Genomic DNA, 26,944 nt, shown 5'->3' on the forward strand with positions numbered 1-26,944 from the left:
ACTCTGTGTCTAGAACCTCTAGCTGCTCTAGTATGACAGCTTCCGGTCCTCTGTACTTCCGTTAGGCACTATACGTTTTTAGACATGGAGCGTGACCAATATCAGGTTAGTGCGATGCGCTTATGTTGGAGACGTTTCTGTACCCAAAGTGTCATCGGTGTCTGACGCTTGTCGCCAATGTACCCTTGTGCGTAGAGTGGCGACGACAGAGACGAAGTCTTTGTGCAAACTGTGTGCAAGGAGATAACGAATTTTGTGCAAGGTGATGTTCACAACAGGTAAAGTGTAGTCCTGTCTGTTGTCTGCTAAAATTATTTTGGTCACATTTGTGTTCAGCTTGTTTTGATCCGTAACAATTTTTAAACTGAAGCGGGATTTCTTTTGAATGGCCCTTTGTGTCATGCGGTAATGACTTTTGTCGCTGCTTAGCATGTGTCCTTAAAGGTAGTGTTGACACCTAGAAATTTGAGCTGTGGGTGACACGGCGTCATGACTTGAAATGAGTCGTCCTTGTTGTAAAGATGCGGGGATAAAATTTGCTCTAAACATCTAGTGTTTCCATTTTGCTTTCTCTCTCTCTCTCTCCAGTGTGCTGATCTTTCCAGTCCTGCCGAAACGCGAAAGATTCCTGACTCACAAGGTTGTTGAAGAAAAGTTTGAGGACCTGTGCAGTTTCTCACTGGGAGAAGGCGTTTGCCGAAGGACGGCTGTGTGCCTGAAGTCGCGGCTTATTTTGTAAATGACGCCATTTGTTTTCTTGCTTTGCTAATATAGGAAAAGTCACGTGAACTTGACGGAAGTATTTTCCTTTCAGCGCGTTTGACAACGGCTACTGCTTAGATGAGGCAGCGCGAAAAGTAGCTGTGAGGCTTTGCAGAGAGAAAGGGCTTCCCGTCGATTTCCTTTCACATAGCATCAGGAGACCGTTACCTTCAAGCAGAGAGATGCAAGCACCGAGGCCAGCAAGGTAACGCACACATTGTTCATGGGCTACCATTTGTTCTTATTGCATGAGAGTTCTAACTGAGCAAGCTGCTTTGTTTATTTAGATATTGTAGTGAATCGCCATGTTATGACAAAGAGCTGGTTGTAATGGTGAGAATGTACCAGCGACATTACATTTGTTCTTTTTGCATGCTCTTCATGAATTTTATTTGTGCTGTAAAAAAAAGGAACAATAAACAGATGCTTTGCAGGTAAGGCATATAAATGCAGTGCTTGGTATTCAGCTGTGAAGGCATAATGCATGTTCTGTAAGGGTGACATGCAACCATGCCAATGAGAACTCTGTGTTCTAATATTAAAAAAATTTTGGTCAAGTGATGCGATTTTTTGCGGCATTTGTTATAAGGCAGATGCACACCCTGACACATTGATTTTCAAAGCTAATGTACTTATTATCCTTGAAGCTGACGTGTACCTAATATTTGATCATGCTAATTTGTTACTGAACTCCTCAAATGCAGGCAGCGGCAAAGGCGTCCAGATATGCAGCTGTATGTGCCACGGGGGCGCAAAGCTGAGGCCTTGAAAACTGATACAAGAGATGCCCCTGCACAAGAAGCAAGGGTGCCTTCACAGCATTTGCCGGAAAGCGAAGCATCATTAGCAACAACAGATGCAGCAGACCCTCTGCGCAGAGAGGACACTAGGGCTCACCATGAAGACACAAGTTCAGAACACAACAGAAAGCCTTCTGCTCACTTGATCGAGGCAACTAATGTGTGTGCACAAGCATGGGTGCCTTCACAGTGTTTGCCGGAAAGCCAAGCATCATTAGCAACAACAGTTGCAGCTAACCCTCAGTGCATAGAGGACACTGGAACACACCATGAAGATGCAAGTTCAGAACACTATAGCAAAGCTTCTGCTCTCTCGAGCAATGTGTGTGGCATGGGTGGTGATGTCGAGTGTACTGGCCTGGAAGGCAGTAACTGTGATGTGCTCTCAACAAGTGGAAATTCTGAGAACAGTGAAGCTGTGATCCAAGTATGTTTGTCACTTTCACAGGAAACTGAGAATGAATACATTAAAGAAACAGCAGATGAAGGTTCTGAAGAAGTGAATTCACTACAGGAGTTTTCGTCCGTTGTGACAGATTGTGCAGGTAGGCAAAAAAATACAAGCCTACAAGGATTCCAAGGTGGGGTTGGCATTGTAGTGGATGACAGTGTTGTCAGAACTAGTGAATCGACTGAAAATGCAGCACATGAAGAACTGCCCCTTACAAGTCATTTGGAGGTGGCACAGTCATATGGTGAGCATGTAGACTCTACTCGAGATAGCACTGAAGCAAGCATCGAAGAGAACCATAAGGATGCTGAGGATTCATGGGATGCTCTTTTTGATGAAACAGGGGAATGCGTTGCTCCAGAAGTTTTGAAAAATGTGAGTGATTTGACATGTCTAGCTTTTCATGCTCAAGTGGCCATTTTGACTTCTTTGCACTCTCTGCCTACTGTCATTTCTGTTACCAGCTAAGGGATGTCTTTCTCAAAAGGCCATAACAAGCTTATCGCTTGTTAAAGGAAATAACATACATAAACCCAGTACTAGTTTGCTTCTAGCATAGTGCATTGATTGTTTTTGAAGTTTGGTCCAGGGATATTCATCATAGATGGCTTGCACATATCATGGACACCATATTCATTCACAGCTCCCTTGTACTGCTGGAGATACGTGCTGTACTAGCAGTCGCGTCAGCATGGAGGTGGTGGTGATGTCACTATGGGCCGTCTATATGCCATTTATTGTCGCTGAAGCATGACTGTGACTTGTAACTTGGTGTTGATCTGGTTTCTTGCAGTTAATAATGTGCTTACAGTGCAAAAGTAGCCTAAAAAAGTGTATACCTGTTATAAGTGTGCAGTCAACACTAAGCTATGTAGTGGGTCTCGTAGTTACTGGTTCTGCAAAGTTCTTTGGTATGGGAAAGCACTATTGACATCACTGTAATCAGTTACATGTTTGAATGAAGTAATTGTAGTCGGTTATTTTTTTTTCTGTAGCCTCTATAAGTCTGGTAGAATTGCAGTGTGCTAAAAATTGCTAGCGTGCTGTCTTTAATCCATGCAAATCTATTTTTTCTTTTTTTCATTGTAATTGCACGATGTCTTATTTTTATGTTGGTAATTTGGTAATTCATCCAAATCCACTTTTATATACCCAAAACACGTAGGCAGTGTATGGCGTCATTCAGGTCTCATCCCCTGGTGATCTGCCCTAAGAGAATTGTTGTTTTCAACTTAATTTGTTTTTTTCTCATCTCGTTGCATGTATATTTTATGTCACGTTTCCAAAGCCACTCTTTTGAAGCAAAGAAAGCACTTGCCATAAAGTGCGTGGCACCTTTTAGGTCAGGTCCGGTGATGATTTGGCCTAATATAATTGCAGTTTTTCTTGTGTGATCAAACAGTGCTTGTGTGACGGATACGATTTGTCACTTTATCTGAGGGGCGAGAGATATTGCCAACTGCTAGGTAATGAGCTGTGAGTACAGATTGGGAGCCTCACCTCGGCATTTCTAGTAAGCTTCAGTCACATGTCAAGTGGGCTATATACCTCTCACATGGGCTGTATGATACAGCATGAACTTTGTGGTCACATTACTCTAGAATTCACTGTGCAATAAACTTGGGCATTTTTTGTAGACTGCATGGTATTGCAAGGCAGAATGAGGTCTGCTGTTTGGCTGTGTTCCTGAAGTTTCACAAATGGCAGTAGTCCACACTGCACTGAATGACATGGGATGCAAGAAAATGGAGGACAGAGAGATAAAGAAGCTGATATCTTAACATTTGTGCACCAAAAACCGACTTTAGCCTGTTCAGGCATGCAAAATAGAGAAAAGAAAGAATGTGCACCATGATAGTAGGTCACTGTGCAAAATGTTGCCTGTGGTGGCAGAGCTGCGCTTTGCTACTGCTGGGGCTTGGTTTGCTTCCATAATTTCCACATGGTGAAAGATTTTGCTGGCACAGGCAATGTCTTTCCCCAGTGAGACGTCATGTTGTGCTTTATCTTCTTTTTCATACGTAAACTGACCAGTCATAGACGCAACTTTCCAAGTTTGCACACTTCACCCTCTCCACTGCTCTGCCTTCACACCTATTCTTTAGTTTCTTGCATGCTGTTCCACTCTGTTCACAGTGGTTGTTTACATCCATGAGGTTTCAGCAACAGAGCCAAAACACAGTTGATAGGAAAATACTTGCTCGATGAAATTTGTGAGATGGTGTCTCTTGATACCCAAAATGTCTTGCAATGTTGCTAGAAAAGTATTAGGGACCCTTCTAAGTGGCTGGTTTCATTAAGCAGAAATTTGCAAAACCAGCTGCTCATTGCCAGGTAGCCTTTCTACGTGATGAAGGTTGAAGGTGCAATAAAGGGAAGCTCTAAAAAAGAAAAAACTGGCAAGAAGATCTTACTTTGTTTAGTGGGAAAGGCTGACGTATTAGTGGAGAAAGTGAGTGCCTCATTTTTGTTTTTTCATTTAGTGCCCAAATATTGTGACACTTTTGTCCAGAATTTGCCACAATTTGTAATTGTGTCAAGCTGGTGAGTAACATTCGAGTAGACATTGCCCTGTTTAATTTCTGCATTGTTTTCTCATTAACTACTGTTGGTCAGCACAACTCATCTATTTGCTATCTCAACAGCATAACCCACCAAACCAGTTAAAATATTTTCCTGTATGTTTCAAGTGTGGGTTTAATGTGACACATTTTGTGGAGTATTCCATTTTTGATGTTTCAATTGCAGATATGTTTAGGTAGCCTTCTTTGTAAGCATAGAAGGATAAGAGAAAAGTTTGAACTAGAAGGCAGTGAAAAGGGATGGTAATGGTGGCTTGGGAAACCACTTTTGTGTGTGTGCATATGTATGCCTGCATGCATGCACAGCTACATGATGTTTTTTTGTGAGTGTCATATTCGGAGAAAAACAGGAGTTGAGACATTTTTCGGTGTCTCAGCAACCTATATGTGCATATTGTAATATAGGACTGTCTTTGCATTCTTGTCTGGTACCTTTTGCAAGCTTACATTCCACTGAAAGCCTCCACCCACTCTTTGATGTGCATGTAGTGCCATTGTCTGTGCTTGGTAAGTCAGATAAATATAAATGAAAAAGAAGAAAGCATTCCCCATGAATGGTGTGTGAAATACAAGCATTCAGAATATTTACACTTCCTGGAAACTAGAATGCCTCGGGCAAAGTCTATTTAATTGCACTGTGCAATAAATAAGGAGCATGATAGACTGTTTCAGAGTAACTATTGCGAATGGTTATTAATTGGAAAAAGAGTGCACAAAAATACAATATTTTACTAATGAACCACGTGAAAGGAAAGCACTGATGGCTGCATAAAAATGAATAATAATTTCAGAATTACAAACAAAGCTCTTTGGCTTAAGTTTTTATGTCGGGTTTATTAAAGTGATAAATAGCTTTCTGTCATGTAAATGGCATGTCCCCTCAAGAACCAGTCGGACATGCAGCATCAGCAATATTAGCAGTGCATTTTTAAAAATCACACTGCCGGTTCAAAAAAGAAATGATCTATGAAATGTTCATGAAGAACAGCAACTCCTTTTCTTGTTTTTGGAAATAGTTCTAGGTGCATTTCAACGCACTAGCCCCGCCTTATTGCTCCTGCATATGGAGGCAGTAAGAAGGCTGAATTGCCGGTCCAACATCCTCATTGCTTGTTGGAAATCGCACCAATATGCTGAGCTAGGAACAGCACCAGTTATCAGCTATTGTCTCTACCAGTTCCATGTTTATCCTTGCAGATCACTAAGGCCTTGGGTGACATTAAAGTGCATCAAGCAGAACTTGATTACACCAAGTTTGAGCCTCGTATTCCTGACCTCTCAGAAGCAGGTATGTGCTCATTTTCTTTTGTGTATGTCTGTTTTACACCAATGAATGAGTAATTAATTCTGTGGGGCATTTGCAGAGTATGGCCATGTCCTTGAGATGTACGATTTTCCTGCCGAATTTGAAACAAAAGACCTTGTGACAGCATTGTCATCTTGCAGGTGAGTGTAGATGTCTTCTGAGTAGTTACAAATGGGTACATTGGTCACTTTAGGGCTTGAAGAAAGCAGAATTCGTTAATTCTAAGGTTAGGGTTGCTTGTCTGTACAAAAAGACTAATTGTTTTGTTGCAACATTAAAAAAAATTGAAATGTATATTTAATTGCAGTTGAATTTTGCCTCCCATCTTCTTCCAGAGATCAATTCAACATTAAGTGGGTGGATGACACTCATGCATTGGCAATATTTTCGACGCCATTTGCTGGTAAGTTCTCTTACAGGCTAAGTTAGGACATGAGATGTAGTTTTATGAAGGTGTCTTTCAATTCTGCATCTAGTAGGTAGGCGATGGACATTGATGATGTAGCTTTAGATAAGGCATGGGGTGCAAAAGGACAAACACAGGTGAATAATATTGGTGACTAAAATTTTATTTCATAGCAGTTTGTGTGTATATGAGCAGTTGAGATTTCCATGAAGAAAAGACAGGTCATAGTAGCAACATCTTAAGCATAACATTTCAGGAACATCAGAAATGGCGATTGCACGTACCTGCGAGGAGTCTATATTCCTTTTTGCTTCTTTTGAAGTGAAATTGTCATGTGCATCAAAATTGTCACAGCATTTCATCATCATCATCACCCTGTTTTATGTCCACTGCAGGACGAAGGCCTCTCCCTGCGATCTCCAATTACCCGTGTCCTGCGTCAATCGATTCCAACTAGTGCCCTTGAATTTCCTAATTTCATTGCTCCACCTTGTCTTCTGCCATCCTCGACTGAGTTTCCCTTCTCTTGGTACCCATTATGTAACCCTAATGGTCCAACGGTTATCTAACCTGTGCATTACATGACCTGCCCAGCTCCATTTTTTTCTCTTAATGTCAATTAGAATATTGGCTATACCCATTTGCTCTCTGATCCAAACCGTTTTCTTTCTGTCTCTTAACATTATGCTTAGCAATCTTCGTTCCATCGCTCTTGGCGCGGTCCTTAACTTGTTCTCAAGCTTCTTTGTCAGTATCCAAGTCTCTGCCCCACTGGTGAAATGCACTGATTGTACACCTTCCTTTTCGATGATAATGGTAATCTTCCAGTCAGGAACTGACAATGTCTGCCATATGCGATCCAGCCCATTTTTATTCTATGAATTTCCTTCTCATGATCAGGGTTCCCTGCGATTCATTGACCTAGGTAAATGTACTCCTTCACAAACTCTAGAGGCTGACTGGCGATCTTGAACTCTTGTTCCGTTGCCCTGCTATTCATCATCATTTACTTTGTCTTCTGCATATTAATCTTCAAGCCCACTGTCACACTCTCTCTGTTAAGGTCCTCAATCATTTGTTGTAATTCGTCTGTATTGTTGCTAAATAGAGCAATGTCATTGGCAAACCGAAGGTTGCTGAGATATTAGCCGTTGATCCTTACTCCTAAGCCTTCCCTGTTTAATAGCTTGAATACTTCTTCCAAGCACGCAGTGAATAGCATTGGAGAGATTGTATCTCCTTGTCTGACCCCTTTCTTTATAGGTATCTTCCCGCTTTTCTTGTGCAGAATTAAGGTAGCTGTGGAACATCTGTAGATAGTTTCCAAGGTATTTACGTAAGCGGTCTGCACTCCTTGATTATGTAATGCCTCTATGACTGCTGGTATCTCTACTGAATCAAATGCCTTTTTGTAATCCATGAAAGCCATATAGAGAGGCTTATTGTACTCTGCGGATTTCTCGATAACTTGATTAATGACATGGATTGTGATCCATTGTAGAGTATCCCTTCCTGAAGGCAACCTGTTCCCTTGGTTGACTAAAGTCCAGTGTTGCCATTATTGGAGATTATTTTGGTAAATATGTTATGTTATACTGGGAGTAAGCTAATGGGCCTATAATTTTTCAATTCTTTAACCTCTCCCTTTTTGTGGATTAATAATGTTTGCATTCTTCCAGTTTTCCAAGACCTTTGCAGTTGATAGACGCTTCGTATAAAGAACCGCCAGTTTTCCAAGCATTATGTCTGCTCCATCTTTGATTAAATCGACTGTTATTCCATCTTCTCCTGCCACTTTTCCCCGTTTCATGTCTTGCAAGGCCCTTCTGACCTCATCGCTAGTTATAGGAGGAGTTTTTCTGTATCCTGTTCATTATTGTTTCTAATGGAGCTATCCTGACTCCTCTGGTTATTGTACCGGTCAGTATAGAATTATTCCGCAGCTTTTACTATATCTTCGAGATTGCTGATATTACCCTGCTTATCTTTCAGTGCATACATCTTGGTTTGTCCTATGTCAAGTTTCCTTCTCACTGATTTCAGGCTGCGTCCATTTTTTTCCGGTTTCAGTCTTTCTCACGTGTTTCGAATATCGCTTATTTTCGCCTTGTTGATCAGTTTTGACAGTTCTGCGAATTCTATCTTATCTCTTGAATTGGACACTTTCATTCTTTGTCATTTCTTTATTAGGTCTTTAGTTACTTGGGAGAGTTTGCCTACTGGTTGCCTTGGTGCCTTGCCTCCCACTTCAATTGCTGCCTCTGAAGCCAGCCTAGTTACGGTTTCATGCAGCCTTCATCTCTCTGTTCTAAGGCTGCATATTTGTTTGCAAGTCCCAGCCTGAATTTGTCTGCTTTTACCCTTACTGCCTCTAGGTTGACCTGTTTCTTCTTGAGCAATTTTACTCTTTCTCTCTTCAAATTGAGGTGAATCCTAGCCCTCACTAACCTATGATCACTGCACTCTACCCTACCTATCACTTCTATATCCTGCACTATGCTGGGATCAGCAGGAAGTATGAAATCGATTTCATTTATAGTTTCAACATTAGGTCTTTTCTAGGTCCACTTTCTGTTGCTTCCTGATAAAGGTGGTCATTATTCGAAGCTTATTCCTTTCTGCAAATTCTAGCAGCATCTCCCCTCTAGTGTTCCTGGAATCAACGTCGTAGTTGCCAATTGCTTGTTCACCAGCCTGCTTTTTCCCCACTTTTGCATTGAAGTCGCCCATTACCACAACATACCGAGTTTTCACTTTTCTCATCGCTAATTCAACATCTTCATAAAACTGATCTACTTCATCATCAATGTGACTGCACGTTAGAGTGTAGGCTTGTACTACCTTTAATCTATACCTCTTATTAAGTTTGATTACGACTACAGCTACCCTCTCATTAATGCTGTAGAATTCGTCAATGTTGCCCGCTATGTCCTTATGGATTAGGAATCCTACCTCGTATTGCTTATCTGAGAGACCTCTATAGTGGAGGACATGTCCGTTATTCAGCTATGTATAAGCCTCACCAGTTCTAATCTCACTAAGGCCGGTGATATCCCAAACAATGTCTGATAGTTCCCCAAAGAGTCCTGTTAAGCTAGCCTCACTCAGCAGAGTTCAGCAATTAAAGGTTGACAGGGTGAGTTTCCATTGGCGGCCTGTCCGGATCCAGAGATTCTTAGCACCCTCTGCTGCATTACAGGTCTGACTGCCGCCTTGCTCAGTTGCTCCGCAGCTGCTGGGGACTGAGGGCCATGGGTTAATTGTAAGAATCATTCAGGAGGTAGTGGCCGAATGCTGCACCTGGGAGGCCAATTCCTGTTCTGGTGAGGTAGTGTCTGTTGAAGCTTAATGGGCCTTCCTAATTTGGTTGTACCTGGATTAGCATATCCCCACTCACTCTCGGCATCTTTTGCCGGTGTCAGGTGTCACTCCAAGCCTGCAGATGTTGTGCACTGGAGGAGGTGAATTTCAAGCTCACTATCGTCAAGAGAGAGAGAGAGAGACCCCCTTATAGAAGGATTCAAACTTCCGACTATGGCAACCGAGCATTCGACAAGCTCAGTCAGATGATCCCGTAGGCGGCGGGACTGCCTTATTGCCGACAAGTACAAACCAGAGGGCCCTATGTGCATAAAAACTTCTTTGATTTATCCGCGATAGATGTGTTTTCCTGATCGCGATAAGTAACTCAATATAGAATGATTTCTAAATGGTTCTGGCCTTGTAGTTCTGGAATGTCACGTGTGGTGGCGCCTGTGAACTCAGCTAGGCAAACCATACAGGCGTACCGACGACCTTTTCCCATTGCAAATGCATGCTCGTTATCTACAGGAGTACAAACGAAAACCTGCGAAAACGAATATAAGTACCAAAATAAGTACACTACATTTATCTTACTTCTAAGATTTGTCTGTGCTTTTTCCTTCACTGCATTTCTACTAGTAACTTTGCTACCAAAAACTGGAATTTTACTAACTGGCTTTATCCCATTATTGCCTATCCTTTTTGCAACAATACACACTAAAAGGCACTTCATGGAATGTGAATGGCTTCTTATAGTTGCCTTTCTCTCTCAGCGACAGAAGCTCTTGGCCTACAGAATCCACTTATGAAGATGAGGCATGTCTCGGAAGCCTCCAAGCAGTCCAAGCTGAAGATTAAGCATTGTAGTGGTGAGTTTCACTCCTACTAAGCAGGTGCCTCTCTCTTTGCCCAAACTTTTTTTTTTTTTTTTTGGTCTCTCAATTTGCCTGACAGTAACTTGCCAATCATGTGCACTTTGATTGCACTGACTGGTGTGAAATCGGAAACTGTTCTGTCCAATTGGGAGGGAGAGGACATGTTTAAGCATTGTTTCTCCCTGCACTGTAAAGTGTGCTTTGGGTTTTGTAAACATCTCATCAAAGAGAAGCTCAACAGCATTGCTATTCTAACACATGTTAATATCTAACAGTGGCCTTCATTGCTGTTCTTTTGGACTTAGCTATGCCAGTTAATGTGCCTTTATCCATTATATACTTCTATTGTGGGGATTATTAGTGGGATGGTGCATTGTGTATATGTCATAGAGCCTGCTTTGCTAACCCCAGGTTGCCTGCAGGTGCTCCTGTTGTTTTCAGCTTATGACAGCTGCTTAATGTTGATGTCACTGGCCCAGTATGAGACAATGTTCCCTTTTACAAATATTGAGGAATGTTTGGAGGGATTTCCTTTTTAAAGCACAAGGCCACCTGAAGCAGCAGAAGCTTTGTGTGGTTTTTTAAGCTCGCTAAGGAGACATGAAGTGCAATACTATTATCTCAAGAAGACAAGTAGGCATTAGCGTAGAGCGAATATTTCGAGTATCGAATACAAATTAAAAAGTACTGCACGCTAACTATTTGTATGGGGAAAGACAGTGTTTGGTATTTTCTAATATTCAAATTTGACCAAGTATATTGCAGCAACCGAATGATAAGGCTTGGTTACTGTTCTCCGTCTGCTAAACATAGTGCCGTAAATTATCGGAAGAGACGACAAAAGTTTTTGAAGCATGCCAAAAGAAAATGGGTAATTCAAGCTTTGTTTTTAGTTTCGTGGTGGAAGCCGTTACATTGCAACCTACAATTTTTCTTGTATTTCCTGATTTTGCGGTTTTGGCAGTCCGGTCACATTGCAGTTTCATTGTTTACGCTATGCAATGGGTCTTTGCACCTTTGCAACGGGTCCTTCTACATGTAGCTACTTCACGCAAGTCCTTCAAGAGCTTCTTTCAAAATGCTGTTTTTTTCCCCAACATTTTATTTACCGTATTTGCAAAGCTATTCATACTACAGCAGCCATTCATTCTTGAAAAGCGTCTTAGCAACTAGGCTTTAAAGTTGTGCAGCTGTTTGTGCAGCTTTTTCAATGCCAATCAGTTATCTTTTGTTTAAAATTGATCCCCTTCCCCTGATAGCTTTCTTTTTTGCATTAGTCACTACAGGTGTGGCACCTAATTATACCGAAATAAATATTCCTGCTGTAAATACGTATGTGTACATGTTTGGCTCTTTGATATTTGATACTTACGATTCGATTCGTATTCGAAAAAATTGATATTCGTTTACCTCGAGTAGGCACACTGCATATGTGTAACCTTTATAAAGAGGCGAGCTTTTGGCATGCCAGGAAATTGCATAAAATTAAAATACTGGTACTGATGCCACTTTCCCATTTTCTGTGTTGTTGCATGTGGCAATGGCAAGCTGAAACTAACGATTGACAAATGAACTTGTGGGTGAAGAAAAACCAGACAGGTGCTAGTGCCTAGTATTCACAAATTACATTTATAGACGAGCCCGTTTAATCAGGTGGAAGCCTGATTCCGCCGATTCCACTGCTCGTGCACCGTCAACATGCTGGTCGTGTCGTCGTCTTTTGTGACCCGACTATTGTGGCACGTAGTAGTACGCTACAAACTAATAACTTGGCAGTTCTTGAAGAAGGGCCCAAATTTGTAAAGTGACCACAAAATCTGGGCTGTTGGGCACTGCTGTCATCACTGCTGCGACTTCTGTACTAAAGATGTTAAGAAAAAAATGTATGGCTTTTGCCTGTGGCTTTATCCATTAATAATTTTGTACCTTAAGGGAATTACTGCTGGTAATGCCCTGAAATTTTGTCTGCCAATCATAGAACTGTCTCATGAATGCTTGCTACTTTGTTTATTTAGTGAAACGAGTTGTTGGTGTTAAACGCTCTTTAGCAAGTCTCATGTACCCCTTGTGGAAGCAGAGTTATCAAGTGAACTTCACACATGCAATTTCCCATCACTAAATGACACATTATACTTGCCTTTTTTAAATACAGAATTCTTGATGCCTTACAAACCTCGGCCGCAGACGTCTGCTTCTGTGGCACGCCGTTTGGTGAGCGGTGCCCTTGGCATGCGGGTGAATGTGGATGCTGCACAACGAAGGAAAGAACTGCAGATGTTGAAAGAGGCCAAAGGTATGTATATGCAGGCTTTGCAGGCTTCCTGACATAGCTGAAAGGCAAGTTAGTGCCATCTGTGGTAACATAGGTTCACCAGTGTCATTGTTTTATTAAAAAACAGAAGTGAACTTGTTACACTTCGCATGGTATACTTCATGGCATGTGATACTGCTGCTACAGAATTAAGAGAAGGTATCACCAGCGATTCATTCAGAAAATGATGCTGTAACAAATTATGGAACATCCCAGATAGGCCTGTTCCAGTGGTGTAGCAGTGAGGGTGCTTTATTAATGAAATGGGAGAAGTGGGGCTCTTCTTGCTCAGTGCTATTCACTGAATACAGGGGGTTGACAAGTTTGATATTTGTGGAGTGTGACCAACTTCTAATGGAGGAAGAAACTCACAGGCTTGCTCAGCAACATATATTTGCAGAACTGAGCTAACAGCATCAGTACAATGTAGCTTTGTTTGCTTAAGTTTTTATGGCTGAGGAAGCAATGAGAGGATCACCTTCATCATCCAGAAGTAGCTCTAAGGCCACAGACTTTCTCTGTAGTGGCACTTTGGTATTGCTTCAGTATACTCGATAAAGTGGAAGCTTGGGCGAGTTGGTGACGCAGTATCGACATGTCTACAGAGTGCAAAAGACGAGGACAATGGAGTGCAAGCTACTAGGCATGCTTGCACTGGAACAGACAATGTACACAGGGATACGCAGTATAGGGAATTTGCTTAACAGGTACTGATGGGCTAGTTTGTAATCCATGACTTGGTTAAGCAGCGTTACCTGCTTGTGTGAGCATGTTTTTTCAAGTGCGCTCAGTGAAGGGGCAGATGCATTTGTGTGATTGCACTCCCACACTCGGCGACAATTTTCTGTGGCAGTGCGGCCAAAGCTACGGAGCCGAAGCACACACTTCTTTACTGCACATCTGAATGTAGTCTGCGAATGCAAAGCAACTGAAAGCTGCATAGCGAAAACAAATCCTACCACTTATTATTAAAATTTTTTTTGTTCAGGATTTATTTTATAGCAAATAAAGAGCTTGCTTAGGAAAAGGATTTCCATTACTTGCCGTTCCTAGTTTTGGCTTTCTGGTGTCCATGTCTGGTTTTAGTGGTCGTGTATACCGCCAGCAAAACGTCAGCACTACTTGTCATAGCAACACAAGAGCATAAGCTCCACACGTGTGAGTGCGTGCGTGTAGCTTTCGTCGTGCTGCCACAGAAAGTTGTCGTCTGGTATAGTTGGCTGTGCTGACCATAGCCTCCATCCATTCCAGTGCTACATTTTTCAAAACAGAGTATAGGTTGACTGCTTGCAATCATAATAATCATAACTCATAAATATAAAAATGGCAGTTCAAGCACTTTAGTTGTGCAATTGTGGGTGAAATATCTGCTGAAATTCTTTTTTACTGTACAAGATAATTAACAAATGAGAGTATGCACATTAGGCATAAATCCACCGCCACGCTGCAAAGGGTTCCTCCTTTGGGCAGTTTGGCCATATGTAAATCCCACTGGAGGATGGAGACTTTGTTGAGAGCCAGGAAATATCTCTGTGACTGGGTAGGTGCTGGTAACTGTGGAGCCTTCAGTCATGCACCTACCTGGTAGTGGTGTGCAACCTTGCTGCTTAGTGGTAGGGGTGGGGGGGTTTGCTGTAAATGTCATGATAATGCCTCCACTGGTTAAGAGGAAGCTTTAGCTCGGGTTCTCCTATCTAAATACATGTAAAAGGAGAATTCGTTTTTCTTGGCAACCACTACACCGAATTTGAGGAGGTTTGTTGCATTTAAATGAAAAACTTAAAATCTAGTGTCTGTTGGTTATGAATTCTTTATTTAGGTCAATTTTTTATTAAAAATTGGCAAGAATCGAAAATTTCCTGAAAATGAAACTATTAAGTTTACAACTCTTTAACTCGGCAAAGAAACATGACATCAGAATTCTGTGAATTGTATGTGATAGTACATCTAAAGCGGACAAAATTGATAGGTTACACATGAATCTAAAAAAATTTAGTAATATGGAAATACAGCTTTTGCGGAACCCTTGTAAGCAACGTAGCAAATTCAGGTAAGATATAAATTGACATATCGAATTTGCTTTGAATGATCTAATGGATGCCGTTTATAGAACCGCGATATGTTTTCTTGATGCAGAGCTATTAGTTTGTAAACTTCATGCGTCTATCTATTTCAAACTTTCGAATTAAAATAAATTTTTTTAAACAAAATTCAGGCCCTAATTCGAAATTCCACCTCCAACAGTCACTAGAATTTAATTTTCTCTCTCATATGCAAAAAATTTCATTAAAATCGTTCCAGGGGTTATCACAGAAAAGCGTTTTTGCGTTTACATGTATTTAAATAGGTTACGTCAGAGTTGGGCCCGAGCTAAAGCTTCATCTTAAGTCCCCTGCATGATGTATGTGTGCTCATTCACTTGGTGAAATTATTAAATACTTGCTTACCAGTTCTTTTACCTTTCGTCATTGTATTTCACAAGTCATGAAAAGGAAAACACAATAATCATCAGCAAGAATTTTAGTGCTGCAAAAGCGACTAGCAGCACTACTTTATTTTCATGCTTTTCAGTCATTGTATTAGCAGTGTCATGCACCACCTTGAGTTCACTTACTGAAAAACTATGGCACTCGTTATAAAAACAGAGGAACTTTCAGCCTCGGTCATAGTTGGCTTGGCAACTTAGAAATGCTACTTTTTACATGTATGTTAGCATAAATATGTATAGGAAGGTACTACTAGTGTTTCTTTGTTGGTTTCAGTAGTTTCACAGTATTGCTTTCCACAAACAGATAAGAAAATGAAAAGTTGACAAGTTACTGCACGTATGAAAGAAGGCACACCTTGATTTGCATTCGATAGTTGCATCTCTTTCACTTTATGCGCAGTGCGTTTTGACAGCTAGTGGCATAGGTGTTGGCACAGAAGTCGCTGCTTTTTTCATTACTTTCTGACCCTTTGGATTGTACCTCATATGCAGGTAAGAAAAAGACTGCAGCCAAGCAGCGAACTGATGTATGGAATGGAGACGTATCATGATTTGTCAGCCTTGCTCACTGGCTTGAAAGCCCCAAGAAGCACAGCGCAGCACTGCAAGCTACTTCTTGCACATCCTGGCCTGCTTCAGATAGGAAAGTCAGAGGCTGTGTATGGGTCACCACCTCTCGCTATAAATGGTTGTCCAAGTGAGGCCATTGCCCTCTGGCAGGTGTGCTGATGGTAGCAGAAGGTGTCTCCACGTCCTGCAGTGTGGAAGAAAAGTGTCTGGGATGGAGAGCCTGGCCCAGTGAACACAGAGAGTAGGTGTGTCAAGTGGCTTTGCACCCGTGCTTGCTTTAATGACACTAGTTGGTGTCGTACCTGCAGTGACCAAGTCATTTACGCTTTTTTTTGCAAGCATCAAACTCGAGTTGTGTGAACCATGTGGCTAGGCTACAAAGACTCGACTTAAGTTTTGTTGTGCAGGGGTTCTCAAACTTTTGAGTATTGCAGGAAACCTGTTGGCTTTCAGATGTTACCAAGGAACTGTTGAACCGCACCCCATCACCACAGGTATGAATGAACAGCCCCAAATAAGCACCCTTACAAAACAGATACTTCACTCTGTCAAAGATGCAGTGAATGTGGAATAATTAGTAATGCTTTGGTGGACAAGAAACAGCATGGGGGGAGGGGGTATGCAGTGTTTGGGAACCCCTGCTATTTGGAATGCACCAGAACTTTGGTGTATGAAGCGAACCATTTGCTGATTTGTTGCCCTTTGTTTACGTAAGGAAGTCCTATACCACAGTTGGGTTTGTTGCACCTGATATGTGCCATTATTGTCCTTTGTTGAATGGCATAGAATTTATGGAATAGAGTGATGCCTTAGTATTTTGTGTGAGCAGGAGCTGTGTGTAGCTCATGCTAGTACATTGAGCTCATGCTGGACATACTTGGATGCATTGAAAATTCAGCTGAAAACATTGCCACTGGACCATTAAACCAGTGTAACTGGATGTCAATTAGCGATGAATGAATGTAGTGCTGTGGCAGTCCCTTGCTCACTCAAAATCACAAACATTGCAAGATAAAGTTGCCTAGGAAAGTTTTATTTTATTGCAGGAAACTTCAGGTTTAGTTGACTCTCAAGTAGTAGAGCCTTGTGAATGTTTCCTTTGTGCGTCCATACCTGACAGCCCACAGAGGCGTTCATTCCGTCCACTGTTCTGTACTGTCCATTTCTTTCTCAGTACAATTGCCATAAGTGATTAAGGGTCCCAGCTGTGACAAATTTTTATAATGAGGTATTGCTGTTTTTACTATGTTGACCAAAGTTGTTTTTATATGGATTGTAATCAGTCATAGCTGTTGATAACAAATTGAATGAGCATGAAATGTGAAGCTTTTAAAACCATGTTTAGTGGCATAAATATGTATTTTCTTTTCATGGAAATTATCTTGTATTGTATTGACTAAGACAAGAGTTTGGAGAAACTTGGCAGGGTAGCAGAGTGTTTAGTGACAACATGATGGCAATTGTGTGCCTAGATCTCACTAAGTGTTATAATCTGTGTTGAAGGTACAGTGAAATAACTGAAATCTGTCTGTTGTGGTTAGTTGAAATTAAACAGTACAACCACGTTGTTATATTTCTTAGGGGACCACGGAAAAATGCATGATCCGGGAAAACTTAACATCCGATAACAGTTTTGCAGGGCAGATACACAAGTAAGACTGACATTTCAGAGCATAAAAGTCGGGAAAATGTAACAAACAGGAATGTATCAACGAGGTTTTACTGTATTAAGAAAAAAAATGGTTATAACAGTGTTGTATGAAATTGGCGAGGTTATCATGGCAGTTTTACATTTTCACGACAGGCTATTTACATCTAGTTTTATTTATCTCGTTTTCATCTCAAAGAGCCTGTTTCATCAAAAAATGTGTGCTCCTTGTTTATATTCTTGTTACATTAACATAATAAAGTGCTACCTGTATACCCTAAAGGTGCTCAGTATTCTGAATTAGTATTGAAATTCTGCTTGCTGGTTCAAGCACACGCCATATGACTACTCAACGCGAGGGTGTCTTTGGACTCCACTGTACTGGCTACCACACAACCATGGTTTAATGTGTGGACCCGCCGTGGTTGCTCAGTGGCTATGGTGTTCGGCTGCTGAGCACGAGGTCGCGGGATCGAATCCCGGCCATGGAGGCCGCATTTTGGTGGGGGCGAAATGCGAAAACACCCGTGTACTTAGATTTAGGTGCACGTTAAAGAACCCCAGGGGGTCGAAATTTCCGGAGTCCTCCACTACGGCGTGCCTCATAATCAGAAAGTGGTTTTGGCACGTAAAACCCCATAATTTAATTTAATTTTTTTAATGGTTTAATGTCTCAAACAAAATGACCCACAGGCTATGTGGGAGAGGGGGGGAGGTCTCTCGAAGCATTTTGACCAGCTGGGGTTCTTTAACATGCACCTGAAGCACAATACTGTACACAAGCATTGTTGCATTCCACCACCCTCAGAATGCAGACACTGGCCAGGAATTGTTCTTGTGCTGAGAAGCGGTACACTACAACATGCTCAAGTAGTTTTCGTCTTCCTTCTTTTCTGCCTCTGTGCGGCCTTTCATTTGATAGTTTACATTTCTGTCGCTCTTGTGTCCGTGTTTTGCACGCCTGCTTTTGTGTGCCATAGCCACTGTGGCAGCACTTATGGCGAGGTCACAAGTGCCTCTGATTATGTAGAGGTTGAAAGCACCTGTCAAAGCTCAATAGGCAAGATGGCTGTGTATGGCGTCGAGGTTGGATTTGTGTTCCGGCCTCAAAATTTAGCTTCCCAAGGGCTTGCTTTTCTCCCATGCATACCTGCCAACCTGTGGAGTTCTTAAAGTTTGCCCTGAGCGCACACTTCTTGTGGGATACATACACTTTATTTGATGATTTACCTTTGGCTGTGGCAAGCTTGGAACAGCGTAAAAAAAGTGACAAGCAACGCGCTTGTTTATTAACGGTGACTTTTTCAGTAACTTTGCTGTTGCCAATTTCACCTGCTTCAGAAACTTGTCTGAGTAAACTTGCTCCAAGCAGGCACCCCTCTGGTGTCCTTTCATAATCTGAAGACTTCCAAGGGTATATTGGAAACTGATGAGCAAAATTTTTCGGCACACAGAAATTATTCTTTGTAAATCTTGAGAAAACATTTGTAAAATCGTACCACACGCCCAAATTACTAAACTTTGTGGTATACTTGAGAGAGGCCTTCTGCGATGACTCATATATGATACACATGTCTAGCTAAAATATTTTATTCCATGTAATTCTTGTGCATTATTATCATTTGACACATGCGTATGATGATCAGCTGAAGATAGTACCATGTGACCCGAGTTGTACACTTTTCTGCAGACTGCGGTACCATTTCTAAGAACACAGATTTTTTTCAACTGGAGCTGCCACTCTTCCAAACTGACCTCAATGCAAAAAATGTTATGCATGTAAACAAAGTGCTTTGTATAACTGGCTCTGGAAAGAGCCAGTTATTCACTGGAAAGAGCAGACACAACAGTAGCAATATATGATAAACACCAGTGCAGTCATAAATTGCTACTGCTTTCATCTCTGCACATAAGGTGGAGGAATAAGAGACAGAAAAAAGGAAAAAAAAAGCATTGCACCTTACTTTTGCTGTGGTCACTTGTTGCTGCTTGTGTTGAAAGTAAACACTACTGCTCAAAATATCTATGGCAGCCTCGTCATTTATGCAGCCGCCAAAACATACCTTATTTTTCTCTTCACACTCGAATACATACGAACCATTGCGGAAAAAAAAAAAAAAAAAAAAAAAGCTTCAACACCACTGTAAATCTGCACTACATTACTCATTTAGTTCAGTGTTGCAAAGTTATGCTGGAAGTGCCTTTCGCATAAATTGCACAAAATTTAATAAAACTGATCCCAAGAAGCATGGTCTACTTACTGATTATGTACAAGTGTTTCACCGAAATATTTTTTTGAAGTACATTTACACTGTGAACATCTGTTGCTTCTTATATCTTCAGTAGTGTAACCAAATTTGAATTTCTTTTAGCCACAACTGTATTCTACGCTGAAAACGTCTCATTTAATACACGTGGACATTGCAAGCAACTACAGCAGCCATGTGATAGAACACCGACACAGTATGACCAGTGTAAACTCACAACAGTGGACCTGTTTACTTCAGTTGCAAGATGCACATTGCAAGAGAATATGAAGAGTAAAGTATAAAGCGAACTGCATTACCATGTGAAATTTCTTGGAAATAACTGAAGGACACAGCAGTTCAATTCTGACCAGATGTTTTTCGTTTAACGTGCACTGAACCCTGGGCATGCGAAGTGTGTTTGGGTTCCACCATATTGAAATTCGGCCACTGAGGCCTAGTGCTCAGCTGCAGAACGGCATAGCCATGAACAGCTTTAAATTTAATTTGAAGTCCTTCAAAGCTCCATAGAGCAGTGTCACTGATACAGCTGCATTCACCATTCCATTGACTTTAGTCATAATTTGAGTGCACCATGCATAGCCTACTGCTCAAGCAAACAGATGAGTGAGATGGCAAAGCATTTACCGGCCATTGGTAAGTCCCAGAAAAATTCTCCAGTTCTTTCGAGGTCCAAAGTCGTATGGATTTCTGTAGATCTGCAGCAAACACATGGCTTATGTGAAATATAACAGTACACTGTCATTGATCATGCTGAGAATTTTTGTTCAATCAAAATACTGCATAACGAATACCCTACACCACAGTTATAATTTTTTATCTGAATTCACTTTTATTGCAAGAATTCAGTTCATCAAACACATTACGCCAGGTGCTACAGGTAAGAACTGTCAAGACAATTGGTTTTCAATAAGCAAGAGATAAATTTGTTGCATGTTAAAAGGTTTGTTTAGTGATTTCTAAAACAAGAAAAGTGACCTTGTGTAGATGTTGCTTCTGGCAGACCTAGAATGACAAAGCAGTGTGGCTTGAAAGCATATTTAGTGCACAACTAAAGGAAACGCCTTATGCATTTTTGCAGTGTAGTGAGTAGCATACGTCATAGGTGTGCCCATGTTTCTCGCCCTGCACCTTGCATTTTCTCATTCTCTGGTCACATCTGACCTCTTGGACTGTACCATTTGTTTTCCTCAGCTGCTCTCCGCTGGTGCACATCGTACCATGAGCCTGCCTACAACATGTGCAAGCTGAGCTGCATGGTGAAAAGTTTCGTACTCAAGAAAAAAAGAGCTCTATAAAAAATTTTTTGACCTGTTTACGTTGAACAAAATGTGTTAGAGAAGACGATGTACTTTAAATCTTGGAATGAATGTAGTACCGACACATGACCCCCTTAAATAAGTAGAACCTCCAAATTCACATTGCTACATTTATTTAGCATTATAAAGATTTAAACAACTTTTCTTTCCAGATGTTATGGATTTTTTTATGGTGCAATGTAAAGCTCACCCTCGGTATTGTTTACACCTGCAGCAGTTACTTCCAAAAGCACATGGATGTTTTGTAAGCACAATTTTTCCATCTGAGCAGCCTCTAAAAAAGTAAGAGTCCCTCCTCAAGCAATGCTGAGAAGTGGCAGTGATGTCGATAGCCCACCTCTTAAATTGTGAAAGCTGCCCAGTGTTCTCCTTTTCACAGGAGTGAGTGTAACTGAGGTTAACTGCCTAAATTTAGACCTCTTCAACCACTTTTGAAAATAAAAAGCTGGTACAATAAGTTCCAGTTCTTGTGCAGGCCTTTCTTATATTTGTACCGCGTTTTTTCCCAAGTACATGCCTGCGTCATGGCTGGCTGGATCTCGTTGTCGATCTATCAATAGACAAGCCAAGCCAACTCATCGAAAATGAATGCAAAGGCAGTGCCACTTTTCTACTCGCTACAAATGAAGGCCTATCTGCACATTGTAAATGGAAAAAAACTTATAAAATAAAAAAGTGTACTGCATTTCACTAATAAAAAGACCAGGAACCGCGTGCAATAATAGAAGGTCACGTGATAGGCCTCTTATACATCTTAATGTTATTGCTGCGTGGGGCACCAAAGGTCGTCTTTCACAACTTTTAGAGAAGAATTAAAAATATAAATCTTATTAATGAGAACAACATGGCTCGTTTTAACCTCTGCGATAGGCAATCTTTCCATCAGCGAGCGTATCTTGATTCATGTTCCGAGCGGTTGTCTGTCTCTAACAAATTCAATTATCATTCAGTGTTGTACGTCCAGCACTATTATCAATATTGTCTTGAATCCCATAGTTTATTGGTAAGCATCATTGCTGAAATAACTCATAAGTTGTGATAAGTTTTCTTGTCTTGAAGGATAAATGTGCTTTGCCATGACATTAAAAAGAAATGTTTATTGCTATTAAACAATGTCCTCTGGCTATGATGAAGTAGGGACTCTGAATCTGAATGATGTGTTGCAAAAACTAGAAAAGTAGGCGTTTTCGTCTGCTGAGTGCTTTGAATATTGTTACTCGCGTGACAGCTACAGGTACACTGCATGCAAATTTCCATTGTTTATAGGAAGCAAGTGCATTAGAATTGATTTATGGGGTTTGACATTCCATTGCTACACTGGGCGCTATGAGAGTCGCAGCCGCTACGGAGGGCTCCAAATTTTCGCCGCCTGGAGTACTCTAACGTGCACTTGTAGCTTGAATCACAAGCATTCTTGCATTCTGTCTCAGTTGGAATGGAGCAGCAGCTGTAGCAAGGGATTTAAACCCGTGACCTCATTCTCAGTTGCTGAATGCCATGCCCACTGTCATTGTGGTGGGCAAGACATTGTATTAGTTTTCTGCTCGTACATAGCTTGAACTGGAAGCACCAAACAGCCTTGATGCTCTTAATCCTGATCAGTTCCTGTAATATTTCACTCTGTGTTGTCCAAAAAGGAATCAACTGGATATGAAAGAAAAAATCAAATGAAACTGTAGCAAGCTTACAACACCCTCTTTTCCAAGGCGTATCCGTTCCGTCTTATTGATGTGGGCCTCAATGCTAGTTTCACCATGCGTGATGAGCCGGGCGTGCCACATGGTAAGAGCTCCCAGGGCGAAAAATATTCCTATGCAGATGAAGACCGTGAATGTGATGTAGTATTTCCTCATGAAGTCCTGCTTTGCTGTGTTGGGGTGAGTAGCATTCTGCAATGTCGTAAAGATGTTTGTAGCTTTGCAGCAAAAGTGACACTAAGGAAACAGAGTGAACATAAACACAAATATAGATTAGATGCTGTATTTTTGAAGCAATTTTTTTTCTTTGTCATTGGCTTGGGCAGTGCCAGGCTACTGCTGTAATAAACTAACAAATATAATGAAAGAATGGAAAATGGAATTAAATGTTAAAAAATTTGTATCCAGCCTTCACACCCATGGGAGTGCAAGCGGAGACTACAACTAAAATGCATAATGTTCCAAAAAATTTTTTTTCCGATAGTTGTGTATGAAAATGTTGGGGATCGCAATGTTGCTTAGGCTTGAAAGATGCTGGCTAACTGAAACAAGGTGTTCTTGAATGACCTCTCGGATGTTGCCAGAATATTACACTGCCCACACAGTTTTTAATGGGTTTGCAATTTCAGAAAAATTATCAAGAGCTTTAGATGGTTGCTCCTAAATAATTGGCAAGCATTATTTAGCGACTTCTAGATCAAGAGAAGGGTATATCAAATTCGATGTTTTTGATTATGGTATAGCAAAAAAATAAAGAAATTAATTAATAAATAAAAATTGTCTGTAAAGTGATTTTCATTCACCTAAACAAAATGTAATAGATGAAAAAAAGAGTTGTGCTTATTGCAAAGTATGCTAGTTATTGCCGGCATTACTAATAAAAATTTTGTTGCTCAATCAATTTCTGCATAACTACAGTAATTGCATATTGCTAGAAGAAGCTAAAAAGACTAAGTTGTGGTGTTTAATGTCCCAAAACTGCATGGTGGATTACGAGGAACATCGTAGTGGATGGCTCTGGATTTTGACAACCTGGGGTTTCTTTAATGTCCACCCAAAGCATAGTTATGTGAGCGTTTTTGCATGGTACCTCTATTGGAATGTGGCAGCGAGAAAGAAACCCTGTGCTCAGCAGCAGAACACCGTGGCCGCTTAGCCACTGCAAGTGAGTCCCTAAAGGATGCCGGAGATATACCATAACATATCGAGAGCTAAATGGCTCCATATATTTTTGAATGAAACTGCTTGCAAAGGTGAATAATCGTTTTCTGAAACAAAAACCTACAAGTGGGTTATATTTATAATATCAAAAACGCTGACCACTATACATGCAAAAAGGTGCCAGATATTGCTTAAGAAAGAATACCAAGAAATTCTACTGTACCCCAGGTGTATCCTGTAGTGTCACATTGATAGACATGCCAAGGTTGCCAAGTTGAATCTTGGAGCTGGTAAGACCAACAGCTGGCATTGGCAAGGTGCAAAAGTACTCTTCATAAGCGATTCTATAGCCAAAGATCATCAGGTATATGATGCCAATGAGCACATACGAGCAAAACATAAAGAAATAGCGATGCGTGAAGTGGCCAATGCAGTTGTTCAACCAAGCTGCAATGATGATTGAGGAAAATGTGTTTTGTGCATTAATATTATATCAGGGGTTTTATTATAATGTTAACAGAATCTTTAAAAACTGCCTGTGGCAATTAGCACAAACCTACTTATTGAGCTAGAACACTAAAGAAAAGTGTATGCTACTTACACTTGAAATCGATACATATAATTGATTAATTAAAAACATCTAACTAATTAACTTTTCAACTATTACTTTAGTGCACATATTGCAATACACGAAGCCAGTTATTTCACAAGGCACATCCACTTGGAACGAATTTTGAAACTAGCACCAGTCGAGGTAAGTGCAGTCAAACTTGTCGTAGAAGCAGAATTGTGCTACATGTCAAGGGTGATTTCTGAAAATTCTGCTAATGATAAAAAACGTATTTGGAACATCTTTGTGGCGGAATAGACAACCAACGGCACAATACATTGTAGACTTGCCTAGTTGTAATAAAGTGAGTTGTAATAAAGCAATTGTACACATAACACTTCAGTGTACTTCAATGGGCAATAGGTTCCCCGATACTTGCACAAATGAAGTGCATTATGCTTGCTGAAGTGCCATTCAGAAATTTAATCACCCACCAAAACTTGGAAGTGGAAAGAAAAGGATACGGCAGTGATGATCCATTTTCAGAATACAGCGATTGCACACACTGCAATGGTGAGTGCGGGGCGGCTTGGGTGCTATGCACTTCTTGCATATTGAGACCACCTCTGGCACCAGGGATGCCTTTCATGGAAGAAAGTTATGCAAAAGCACGATGGTCAGCAAACCATTTAAAAACGCGGGTATATGAATTGACACACATGCAATTGGGCAATAATGATATGCCGGAGAACATAATAAAATGTAAAGACTCCTCATAGGTAGCTCAACGTACACAACATGTAACGACCATTCATATAGAAACATAAATCATGGCAGTTGCTTAATTAAGGCAGCTTTACACAGGAACATGAAAGAGTGTAAATTGCATTGAATTGTAGTATGTGCGAGGTCAGTTCTATGCACATAACTGCAGCATCTAAAGCATTTATAAGAGCACATGGAAGAAATCAAGCGTTGCTTATGTGGAGTTACTTCTTTTTTTAAATTTCAGCATGTACCACCCATGCGTAAGTGATACTAAACTCCACTCAGCTGTAACAGATAATGCTGAAAGCTTTCAATATTTACATAAAATGTCTGAAAGTTTGGCATTACAGAAAACTACACATACTGAACTAGTATATGCTGCAGTTCAAAACAAGTGGAACTTGTAAAGGCCTATAGAGACCAGTTGTTTTGAAGCAAACTCATAAACTTTTTTTTAAAATTATTGTTGAATCTCAGAACGGTAGTGATCGAAGTCTGGGTTGAAAGAATATGACAGACGTTTAAACTCCTGGGGCACCTGAGAGCCGACTGCATGCAGCAGTAACATACCTCTGGAGGTGTGCCAGGATTAGTCGTGAGAGCCATCCAATAATGAAAGACGATGTTGATGAGGAGCCAATGTCCAATGACTAGGGCGACGAGAAGGACGCACTTGTTGTTCTCCCACCAGTAGGGAATGCCAATCATGTATGCGATCACGATAACAGTGCAAGCCACAATGGTAACCGTGGTGACAAATATCTGCACGGGACATAAACAGAAACGCAGAACGGCGTTAAACGAATCATACCGCAGCGAAAACCATTCTTTCGTACCGGCCCCATGGCTTTTGTGAAGTGGTCGACGATCCAGAACAGCGGCTCCATACATGTGTCGCCCGCATAATAGATGTCGGCAAACTCATTGTAGACAAGAGAGTTGAAAACTACTCTTGAGTAGTGCAACCGATGACGAACTCTTGCCCTGAAGCGCTCAGATACTCGACGAAAGTAACGGGTTAATCGGACGAATACATCCATTGGCGAAGCTTGCCTCATGTACTGTGCGACGAAAACGAGTACGCCGAGAAAAGAAGCAGACGCCCTTTTCGTACCATGCTACTAATCGGCCGCTTGCGGCGACGCTGTCAAAAACGGTTCATCGTAGGGGGGAAAAGTCCCGTAATTTTGAACATGATTACTTGGACGATAACTGTGAAGTCCAGCTAGCGCATCAAAAAACAAAAACCGCTTTTAAATGTTATCATTCACGCCAATATGTTGACTAGAGCTCACGCTAAACTTGCGATTGCATCACCATGGTTGCCAGATCTAACAGTAACATCGTAACATCCTGACAAAAAAAAAAAAAAAGAAGGGTGAAACTTCGAACATGGAGACAATGGAGACTGTATTAACTAAATAACCATAAATCTTATGTTGTTCTTATTTAATATAGCATATCTATATACTAAGTAACAATTAACTGCTTAATCTGTCGCTCAACATTACCTACGCGCGTAACTCGATTTTAAAGGCGCGCGTTTTGAAGTGGTACTTTTCAGTCGCGATACGTTAGATCTGAGAAAGGACATGAAACAATAGTCGGAGACTACCGGATGCAAAGGTGTACATGGCAGGTTCTGGCTCCTTCAGAGGTCATGTTTGTATGAACACGTTT

At 41.0% G+C, this 26,944-nt stretch overlaps 2 protein-coding genes across 2 annotated transcripts; one reads left to right on the top strand and one right to left on the bottom strand.

Annotated features, from left to right (window-relative positions):
- Positions 1 to 48: 48 nt before the first annotated feature.
- On the top strand, positions 49 to 15,865 carry LOC126545540 (uncharacterized). The gene is made up of 11 exons (XM_050193455.3): positions 49 to 105; positions 196 to 278; positions 589 to 735; positions 815 to 967; positions 1,467 to 2,388; positions 5,793 to 5,883; positions 5,960 to 6,041; positions 6,237 to 6,304; positions 10,384 to 10,479; positions 12,638 to 12,778; positions 15,777 to 15,865. The coding sequence occupies exons 1-11, from the start codon at positions 85 to 87 to the stop codon at positions 15,833 to 15,835; spliced, it is 1,863 nt and encodes a 620-aa protein (XP_050049412.2). The 5' UTR covers positions 49 to 84; the 3' UTR covers positions 15,836 to 15,865.
- LOC126545543 (palmitoyltransferase ZDHHC16) lies at positions 15,310 to 26,944 on the bottom strand. Its single transcript, XM_050193460.3, has 7 exons — positions 26,101 to 26,944; positions 25,835 to 26,026; positions 25,021 to 25,138; positions 24,170 to 24,393; positions 22,777 to 22,977; positions 20,397 to 20,467; positions 15,310 to 16,038 (listed from the first exon to the last, which is right to left on the bottom strand). The coding sequence occupies exons 1-7, from the start codon at positions 26,320 to 26,322 to the stop codon at positions 15,951 to 15,953; spliced, it is 1,116 nt and encodes a 371-aa protein (XP_050049417.1). The 5' UTR covers positions 26,323 to 26,944; the 3' UTR covers positions 15,310 to 15,950.

Source organism: Dermacentor andersoni, chromosome 1, assembly GCF_023375885.2.
Source record: "Dermacentor andersoni chromosome 1, qqDerAnde1_hic_scaffold, whole genome shotgun sequence".
Lineage (NCBI taxonomy): Eukaryota > Metazoa > Arthropoda > Arachnida > Ixodida > Ixodidae > Dermacentor > Dermacentor andersoni.